Source organism: Pollicipes pollicipes, unplaced genomic scaffold (genome assembly GCF_011947565.3).
Source record: "Pollicipes pollicipes isolate AB1234 unplaced genomic scaffold, Ppol_2.1 Scaffold_6052;HRSCAF=7182_pilon_pilon_pilon, whole genome shotgun sequence".
Classification (NCBI taxonomy): domain Eukaryota; kingdom Metazoa; phylum Arthropoda; class Thecostraca; order Pollicipedomorpha; family Pollicipedidae; genus Pollicipes; species Pollicipes pollicipes.
In genome coordinates, this window is record NW_023596805.1 from 25,977,657 (window position 1) to 25,987,962 (window position 10,306).

The 10,306-nt window shown below is 54.6% G+C and overlaps 1 protein-coding gene and 1 long non-coding RNA gene across 6 annotated transcripts in view; both read left to right on the forward strand.

Annotated features, from left to right (window-relative positions):
• The window catches only part of Cad87A (cadherin 87A), a gene marked incomplete in the record, with an annotated part of 61,903 nt that overhangs the window by 22,238 nt on the left and 29,359 nt on the right, over positions 1–10,306 (forward strand). The window contains 2 exon segments of the mRNA XM_037228095.1: positions 4,516–4,592; positions 5,382–5,604. Coding sequence (XP_037083990.1) covers positions 4,516–4,592; positions 5,382–5,604 — 300 coding nt within the window.
• On the forward strand, positions 1,727–3,491 carry LOC119104223 (uncharacterized). 5 transcript variants are annotated; one of them, XR_005094900.1, is made up of 3 exons: positions 1,727–1,821; positions 2,953–3,086; positions 3,360–3,491. It is a non-coding gene; the product is annotated as an uncharacterized LOC119104223 (long non-coding RNA). The 5 variants fall into 5 exon arrangements; XR_005094899.1 differs by lacking the exon at positions 1,727–1,821 and adding an exon at positions 2,144–2,177; XR_005094897.1 differs by lacking the exon at positions 1,727–1,821 and adding an exon at positions 2,155–2,206.

Below are 10,306 nucleotides of genomic sequence, written 5' to 3' on the forward strand. Positions count from 1 at the left end.
TTATTCATAACAGCTTCAGGTGACAAGATGTGAAACACCAGGGGCAAAATACTATGCCCGAAGGCTTCCCAAAACAGGATTACAGACAAGCATTACTTCATAAATTACCTTAAAATGCCTGAAAAGGCCCAGCACAGGTTGGGCACATTCAGCAGCATGAGGAACCATTAAGCCAAATGTGACAAGGCTGCATACACTTTGCAAAACTAGAAAACTGGTGAAACAAAGAGGTCAGAATTCTGGATGACATATCTTGTTTTACCATGGCATTTGACCTGGGTACATAGGCAGATGCATACCTTCCATGTGAATCAGAATTTTGATACACATTTTTTAACCTTGGCTTTTTTTAGGTAATCACTACAGCTGTCTAGTCATTACAGTCTGTCTGGGTGGCTCAGTTCATTAGAGCACCTGCCTCCCGATGGGTGGGGTGGGTTTGGGCCGCTTTAGGTGCTCGTTATTTGTCCTCCTTGACAGGTATGGCCTGGGGCCGGTGGCAGTGGTCGTCGTAAAGGTCAGTTGACATCAGAGGGCAGGATAGATGGTGTGGAGCATGGCAGCATGTTAAGCTTTTGCCACTAAATTCTGCTGTTGCCTGGAATTGTGCAATCTGACGGTAGTGGTCAGGGCGCATACAACAAGCACTGCTTAGCGTGAGCTCTGGTCCCAGAAGTCCATCCATTCAAAGCATTTGGATCAAAACTCTAAAAAATAAATAAATGGAGATGCTTCATCTTCACTTATGCTACATCTAGATGGAATGAGGCACCAGGGTCACTATCAAAACCAGAAGAGCAATTTCTTGCTTCTCCCAAATTTACAGCATGATTTAACCCATAGCACAATGACAACAATTTTAAATACTCTTTTTACCATAGATAAAAATGATGAGCCCTTTAAAATAACACATTTTCAAACCCAACCCACCAATACCTCATGACACACCTCTCCAACCAATATACTTATCCAGCTCAACAACAGGGGTACTGATGGTGTGGTGATTACATTAAGCATCTGGGAAACCAGAGGCAAGGGATTTAATCAACCACAGCCTCAACAGCTGAGTATGTCATAAAAGCCCAATGGTGCGCACCAGTTTGACAATGATATCATGCTATTGCAGAAACAAAATACAACATCGGTCAATGCACACATACATAATTTGTGCACATGGCTGGACTGCAAATGATGCAAGATAGGCCTGAATGGAAGAACATATTCTGAGCAATCCGAGTGTGACTTACCCCAATTCGTGGCAGTAATACGTTCAAACTTCCACTTGTTTATCCAAAAATCCAGTTGCGGCCAGGGCGTCTTCAGAAGAAATGATCAGCCTTCACAACTACGTGCGAAACTACTGCTTAGCTTCGCATGTTTGGTAATTGTACCAACTAAAATAAATAAAAAAATTATGAATGGGGGTCCAATGTCCGGTACAACTCATGACACAAATATCTGGGGAGTCCCGATTTCGCGACCGTCCCTCTCTCAACGCACTGTCACCTGTTGCTATTCTTAAGGGCGTCAACAAACCAGTTCAATCGGCCTTGGGGGACGTTTCGCAGTTACATGAATATTTGTCGTCCTGAGTAAGCTGCAGCTTCCCAAAATATCATGCTACCAAGAAGTAATGCGCCACTTTCTGTCACAAAAGCGTAAGAATGCTATACATGCAACGTCAACGACCTCGTAATTTCCATATTCTTGTACCGTTAGTCGGTCATTTCGCATATCCAAACTAAAGTACAAAATTGCGGTTGAAACTGAATGCACTGAGATTTAGACCTAAGTGTAATCGAGGCATAATCACAACAAAGTGTAAGGAATGCTGCTGGTGAAGACCTTTACCGGTGTGATCACCAAGACCCGCATTCATAACGTTACCGGGTTGTTAGGGCCAGAAAGGATGAGGTCCATTGAAACCACATTTTCTCGTCATTGAATGTCGTAACATTACAGTGATCATAACGAGCACCTTGCATTGTCAAACAGCATTACACAACGCGAGGAATATCGTATCAAATCAACCCGGGCGAAAGAGACCGGACCAGAAAGTTTTCTTATCTTATAAACATATGGTAGCTGGCATTTGTTACTATCACGGCGCATGCTGTTTCGTGGGTAGGTAAGGTAAACAGTGGGCGTGTGTGTGTTGGGCGTAGAGGGGTGGGGTCGTGCGTGAGGCGTTGAGGTTGCACATCATGTAACTGTCGCGTCATCTTGCACTTGGAATGGCGGTGCAGATGGCTGTGTAAAATGTCCTTTGTGCCCAAGCTTACCGAGTGGGCAGGGTGGTTATCTCAGCCATGGGCGCATGCACGCCGAGTAGATTTGGTGTCAGTAACAATCTGCAAGAAATTCATATATAAGTCAATTAATTTCATTTGATGCGCATTGCTGCGTAGGTGCTGGGCACTTAAATAACATACATTTTCTGATCCTGGTGCCTGTGTTCCATGAGCTCAGGCCAGGCTGCTCTAAATTTTTTACTTATTTGGACACATGTATTTCTTTTGCATGAGTAGTGTGTTGGGGACCTTAGCCCAAAATTGCCTTAAAAACATCTAAGCCCCCTGAAACATTGGCTTCTGGGGGCTTCATTCTGGATTGGCACACCATGACACTAAGCCACAAGGTGTGCATGTGCTGAAATGTTTTGCAGGGTTGGTGCTATACATTAAAAATGTCCTTTAATATGTATTTGTCTAGTTTGGTGCTATGGGGAGGACTGAGCATAGGGAAATGACTATGCCTAGCCCTCAAGATCCTTTGCAAACATGTTTTTTGTCAGGATTTTGTTCACTACATATAAAATTAGACACTGGAGCCTCTTCTGCTGAATATGAGGTGCTAATAATTAGACATGCCTGTTACCCCCTCTCCTAACAATGAATGCTGCATTGATAATCAGCAGCAGCTCTCCATATAATAATGTGTATTTTGTTTCAGGGAGATAGTGCACTTCTTCTGTATGTAACCAGCATTCTGGAGGTATTCACCTGGCAACAAAGTATTATCATTCCTTTTAACTCAACACATTATGGGCTCAGCAGATGGCTCACTTACTCTGGTAATCCAGCATAGTAAGTATGGTGTGAATGTGAATTGTGTATTGTGGCTGATTTATGTGCAGTAAAGCCAGGGCCTTGATATGTCTCCATTTAAAAAATCCAAAGATCATTTAGTATTGATTATCTGCCTGCTACATGCATACAAGGCAATGTTAGGGACTTTCAAAACTTATTAAGATGAGTTAAAGTATGCAAATCCTGGCTTTATGTGAGGTAAGAAATCAAGTAATCTCAAAATGATGTGTATTAAAGCTGGCTCATGTTTAAAATTTGTTCCCATTTCAGTGGGCAAGAAAGAACTAGTGACATTTCAAACAAGCACCACTCTCAGGGAGTTCCAACAGAAGGTTGAGGAGATGACCAAGGTTCCAGCATCTGCCCAGAAGGTTGTGCACAGGTATAGAGCAGCAGTGGCTGTCTGGCCACCTGTCATCTTGTCTGTCCAGCCTGTCTGGTCTGGCTGACTGGCTGCCTGCCTGCCTTGTCTGTCCAACCTGTGTGGTTTGACCAGTCAAGCATTGATAAAGAGCAGGATCATATGAAGGACTGTGACAGCGCTGTGTGCCATGTAGCCTGGGGGGGTCTTGATGCATATAACCGGCTGCCAGGCCCAGTCCCCCTGAACCATCTGCCTTTTCAGGGTCGGGATTTAGCCAGGAACGATCCTGACATCACCCTGGACGACTGCCGAGTCAGGCATAAAGACATCCTGATGATTCTGGGTAAGTACCACACTCTGCTTTTGGGCCTACTGTGGACATCTCCTTTGAACCATATGGAGCATCTCATCAACATTAGAACCCTCCAAACCAGCTCTTCTTACCACACTCAGGATATATTGTGCCATGTTCAAGGCCTACAACATGTTCACCCACAAAGCCCTGACCAATGGTTGAGCACATTGTAGTGGTACGGTTCTTCGGGCTTGCTGTAGTGTACGTGGCATTTCCAGGCATTACGTACATTTCTAGCACTATATGAATGGTACATCATATCTCATGCAGGCTGTAAAGGTATGCCCCCACATGGTGACTGGAGGCCCTAGTAACTCTGCGCTAACCGCGGCGGTTTCACAGTTGCCTAGATCTTGAGATACATGGCCGTACAGCTTGTTGCCTAATTGGTCTGGACTGACGAACGCATGATGGCCGGTATGGTGAGTGACCTTGACCTGCAGTCAAGCCTGAGGACCCCGGTTGGCGGGACGAGAAAGCTGGCGAACCGTCTGTGACGTGCATACGGTGACCTGACCTTGACCTGACAGGTCGGCGCTGAGACCCGTGTGCGGGACGAGACGCTGGCGACCGATCTTGGGAGGGGGGGGGCCCTGCATACGTTGTGAGCCCTTGAACCTGTAGGTCGGGGCGCGAGGGGATCCGGTGCGGGACGAGACGCTAGCCCGCCATCTGTGACCTGCAATACTTGTAACCTTGACTTGCAGGTCGGGGACCCGAGGAACCGGTGCGGGACGAGACGCTGGCGGCCATCGTGACCTGGAAGACGCCAGGCGGACCGGCGGTCCGTGGCGCGGCTGGATGCCTGTGGTGCGGACGACATGGATGGCATGAAGAAGGGTGCGCTGGGTCGTGGACATCGTAGAGTCCGTAACCATTTTGTAGTCTGTTTTTTTTCTCTCCAGCTGCTTTTTGAAGGGTGTCTTGTACAAAATGATCCATAAATAGGAAGGGAGGATCAGAAGGTGATGGAGCTGCATGCCTACCAGACTGAACAGTAGTTTGGTTTGGACAATTCGGTAGTGCTTCCTGATGGGCGTTCAATTTGAAATAGCATCTTAGAGTTAGTATGAGTTATTGGACATCGTGAGACAAGGCTTGGTATAAGTAAGGGTGTGTTACCATACAGTAAGTGATCCCACGATCGTCGGCGTGTTGCTGTCGCACGTGACCGATATGGTACCTCATCACTTCTGCTCACTGTGGTTTCGAGAATTTCCAAATATTTGTGCAAAATGGCAGTAGTCCTCTCCATGGAATAGCTTATGGCCATTTTAGAGAAAGATTAGACATACGTCTGATTCCCCGCTGCGCCCGAACTAACAGTGCGCGCGCTTAACTTCCGGAGTTATATCTTCAGCACCAAAAGCTAGATTTGTCCACGCCTTTTTGGTGGTGTTGGCATTGTCGGGCTTGGCGACGCCGTATTGCTAATATGAACTCTACTAATGCCTTGAATTGGTGCCGCCACTCGTTCTCCCCCCCCCCCCCCCGCCCCCTCTCCTCTCTCCCAGTCCTCCGCGTGTGGCGCGTGAGGCGGGCGCCGTCTGACCGCCGTGCTCCGGTCCGACAGGGCTTCCTGCCGGCGGCGCTACAGAGCGAGACGCGCGGCCGGCTGGAGCGCCGCCTGGCGGCTGTCTCCGAGGAGCTGATGCGCCTGCTGGAGCGGCTGGACGCGCTGAGCGTGCAGCAGAGCGCGCCCGAAGTGCGGCGCAAGCGCAAGGCCGTGGTGACCGCCATCAGCACGCAGATGGACCGGGCCGACGCCGTGCGGGCGGCGGCGCTGGCTGAGCGGGGCTCGTAGCGGGCTGGGACGGCCGCGCCACCGCCCGCCCCGCACACCGAGACCGAGATCGGCCCGGGTCGGCCCGGCTCGCTGCACCGAGACGGGCCGTACCGGCTCGAGGTGTCCGCACCTCTCCCACGTCCGTCCCTGTCGGTTCTCTGATTGTTACATCGGGGTGGGGTGGGGGTAAGGGGCTACTCCGCCCTCTCCCCTCGCGTGTTGACTCGGCCATGGCTTCTCCGGGCCGGCCGTTCACGACCTCCCCCGTCATGCAGCCCCGGTCGTCCCGACTCTGGCCGGCGCCGCCGGCTTGTCCGCCGCGCCGCGGCCCTCGTCGTGGCGGCTCCGGCGGCGGCGGCCGGCGGTGTTACTGCAGGCAGCTGTGTGGCGACGGTAACCGCGGCGTCCGCGAGGACGGCTGTGGCGCTGTCCGGACAACTGCCGTGTCGGGGCACTGGTGGCACCGCTCCGACCTGGGGCCGGGACCGGAGCCGTGTGCGCCCTCTGTTCGGTTGTCGGCGCTGGAGGGCATTGCGATCTGGCGGTGGTGTTGCTGGTGGCGGCGCGGCCTTCTCTGGTGCGCGACGGGCGTTTGGTGTGGTGATTGGTGTTCACCACGCGGGCGCTCGTCAGTCACCAACTCGCTCGGGTGGCAGGGTGTGTGTGTGTTTGTGTGTATGTTTAGTTCTGCGCTCTAACGAACACGCTCCGAATCAGGCATCTGCAAACATGTTCAAGAACGATAATTCCAGATTCGCCTGCTTCAGTGAATGTCAGTTGGGACGCAAACAATCTCAGAACGGCAGAAGTCGTCCACCGCGCCAAAGTGCGAAATTTACTGCACCTCACTCATTCCACACTGGTTCATATTTTGTTACTGCCGTAGGACGTCTAGAGGTCAGCATCATTCCTGATCATATACTGGAGGGCAGCTGGCGGACCAGACGGGGCGCCGCTGACCGCGTCGGGCTGGTGTCTGTCGTGGTGCAGATGCACCCCAGCGGCTCTCCCAACAGGGCACAACACATCTACCATTCGTTAGAACATGGCAGTGCGGGTCGGACGAGGTAGCTGTACGTAACTGGGCTCGCCCGTGCCGGGGACCGGCGTAACTCACCGGCGTAATGCTTTATGAAACACGGCCACGGGTAACTGCCGCAAATCGCGGCGTGCATACTACATGCGTACAGTAACATATCGACGTAACGCTTTATGAAACATGGCCACGGGTGACAGCCGCTTGGCCTCTTGCCCACGGCCACGGGTGACGAAGAGCGCCGCGTGCATACTACATGTGTGATGGCTAGTGGCGTCATGGTTACGTCCCACGTGGGCCTGAAATCGTGCAGTGTGACGATAACAATGCCAAGCGACTCGAAATACAGGACGACGGTTTGGACCAACTTGTGTGTAGTGCCCCGCCACAACGGGAGTCGTGCTATGAGCGTGTGTGCCTGGGCTAGATGGACTGTGATATCCGTACGAATATCCTAGTTGCAGGAAATGCTTTCGTAGCTGTGTAAATGACGGATGTTTTGCAGAAACATATCGCAAAGAACTGGCCTATAACAACGTTCTTAGAGTCCAAAAATACTTCTGAATGCGAAGCCTCAGTAAAGTTGTTTAACGCGGCATGGCTACATTATGTGAGGGGTGTCGCTGGCGGCCATGAGCAGAATCCAATGATCGAAACTCGTTTCAAGCTCACAACATCGAACGTTCGTGTGACGAGGACGTGGAAGATGCTCTACGCAGCCGATGGCGTACGGTCAACGTACGAACGCGTTTATGGAAAACTCAGCTTCAAATCCCATCCGAAAAATGAAACGAACCTTTCAAGCAAAGTTGGGAGTTCCTTGCGATGACGCAGTTGTCAGCGTATGAAAAGGTTCGCAGCTTGTCAAACCCTGCCCCGCCGCGTAGGCTGTGCTGACACTGTCTAACCGTGTGTGGATATTACGCGATGAGTCGCACGTCTTTTGTCAAACCCTGCCCCGCTGTGTAGGCTGTGCTGACACTCTAACCCTGTGTAGATACTTCGAGATGAGTTTTGTTAAACCCTGCCCCGCTGGGTAGGCTGTACTGACCCTGACTGGCCATTTGTAGATACTTCGCGATGAGTCTTTTGTCAAACCCTGCCCCTCTGGGTAGGCTGTGCTGACCCTGACCGGCCGTGTGTAGATACTCTCCGATGAGTCGCACGTCCTTTGTCAAACCCTGTCCCGCTGGGTAGGCTGTGCTGACACTGACTGGCCGTGCGTAGATACTACCCGATGAGTCGCACGTCCTTTGTCAAGCCTTGCCCCACTGGGTAGGCTGTGCTAACACTGGCCGTGTGCAGATACTACGCGATGAGGCGTGGATCGCCCGTCTCACCGCCTCGCGCTCAGTACTCGATGCTGATACACAAGCCGCGTGGAGGTCCCCAGCCATTCTCGTCACGCGCCCCCACTTTCTCCGGCGCCCGCTTTCTCCGCTGGTACGCCTGGGCCCGGGGGCGCCCGGTCGCCGCCAGCGCCAGATCTCCCCGTTGATGGGAGCCCCGGCGCCCCGGCGAACCGCGCGCGCTGATCGCCGGGGGTATGCGCGGCAACGGCTGTATGGAGCCGTGGCGCGGTGGCCGCCGGTGGCTACCCTGCACCGGTTACCGGCTGTATGGAGCCGTGGCGCGGGGTGGCGTGGCGGCCGCCAGTGGCTACCCTGCACCGGTTACCGCCTGTATGGAGCCGTGGCGCGGGGTGGCGTGGTGGCCGCCGGTGGCTACTCTGCACCGGTTACCGCCTGTATGGAGCCGTGGCGCGGGGTGGCGTGGTGGGCCGCCGGTAGGCTACCCCTGCACCGGTTACCGCCTGTATGGAGCCCGTGGCGCGGGGTGGCGTGGGTGGCCGCCGGTGGCTACCCTGCACGGTTACCGCCTGTATGGAGCCGTGGCGCGGGGTGGCGTGGTGGCCGCCGGTGGCTACCCCTGCAACCGGTTACCGGCTGTGTGGAGCCGTGGCGCGGGGTGGCGTTGTGGCCGCCGGTGGCTACCCTGCACCGTAACCGGCTTGGCATGCGCTAAGTGCTGTCTCACTGTTCAAAATCGGATGGGTCTCTGCGAGTCGCGCGCTCCTCTGTTCGCCAGACCGGCGGGGCGCGGCCGGTGATATGGCCAGGAAAGGTCTGGCCAAACGCTCACAGGTCCAACGAGCGCCGCACAGCGATAGGCGAGTGTCGCGAACGCAACAGGCTTGTAGACGCTGAGATCATTCGTTTCGAGGTGTGTTTTGCAGAGTTGTAATACTTGTCGGATATGTGTTTGTTGCGGATGTACGTTTTGCGTCGCCTTGGCGCCGTGCATACGTGTGAGCTGCCGACCACGCTGGTGGCATTCAGCCCTACGTTTCACCTCACTCTGCCGGCGCGGTCGGAGGCCGGCCGGGCGGCGTCGCCACACGCGGTCACCTGTGTCGATGGCTGTATTGTCGAGTCGTGAACGATCGCCGCGCGGAGGGGCGACCGCCAGACGGCGCGGAGCCACCTGTGATCCACAACACCGGCCGGCAGCGGCCGCGGCCAAACAGAGCCCGGCGAAGGTCACAGTCGCGCCACTCGCTCGGCACCGCGCTCCGTCACAATCCCGCTGGAAATCGCAGCCGCATTCAAACCCATTCGGTCACAGTCACGCGGGGACTGGGGCTCTAGCGCCCGGGGCTGCCCGGCAGGTCAGCTGTCTGCAGTTAACAACAATAACAACGGTTTGAGCAGCCGCGCGGCGGACAAACATGACACCTGAGCGGGAGGGAATCAATGCTTTCATGAGACATCCGCATCCATTCTTGGAGTGTAGCCCAGCAAGGTCATAGCATCTGCCAGCCATGTGCGCCTGTGCGCTCGCGTAGTAACAACGGTTAGTGGAACATTCCTGATGGGTCGCACTTGCCTTGCCTTTGCAGCCGAGTCGAGCTTCGACGTTCGCTCATAACGGCCCCTGTTGTTTCTCACCCCTGGCTGGCACTGGTCACTGCGATTCTAGCGTCCGTCCCCACACTACGAGCGCACACATCACTCCTCCGCCTTCTCCTTCTCCTCCTCCGTCTCCTTATAGAACTTTGGCCTGAGCCGGGCGCCGAACGGGACAGGCCGCCGCTTCCTGTTACGGACCTGGTCCAGTCGAGACCTGGGCTTGGCCGTGGTACTGGCGCCCGCGGCCTCCTCGGTGGCGGCGGCGGCGGCCGACGCGACGGTGGCGCCCTCCGCCTCCGGCTCGGCCGCCTCCGTCGAGCTCTTCTGTCGGTTGTAGAACGAGCTGATGTAGGGCCGTCGCGTCGGCAAGTTGAAGAATGGTCGGCGGGAGGGCCGGGCGGGGTTGTGGTCGTGGTGGGAGCTGGTGCGGCGGTGGTGGGCGTCTCAGTCGGGGCAACCTCCTCCTCCACCTCCTCGACTGGCGCCTGCTCCTCCTCCTGCGTTGGCGCCTGCGCCTCCTCCTCCTCCTCCTCAGGCTGTTCCGCGGGGGCTTCCTCCTCCTGATCTGGGTAGTACACGAAGAAGACATCGCTGTTGCCCTTCTCGTCCACCACCTGGATCTCCTCATTGACGGCCAGCGGGTCTTCCACCACCTCCACGATCTCCACGATGTTGACATCATCGGGGCCGGCCAGCTCGTTCGGCTTGATCACCTCTTCACGGTACTCGGAGGCCTGCGGGTACTGCGTGTCGAAGCCCTGCTGCGG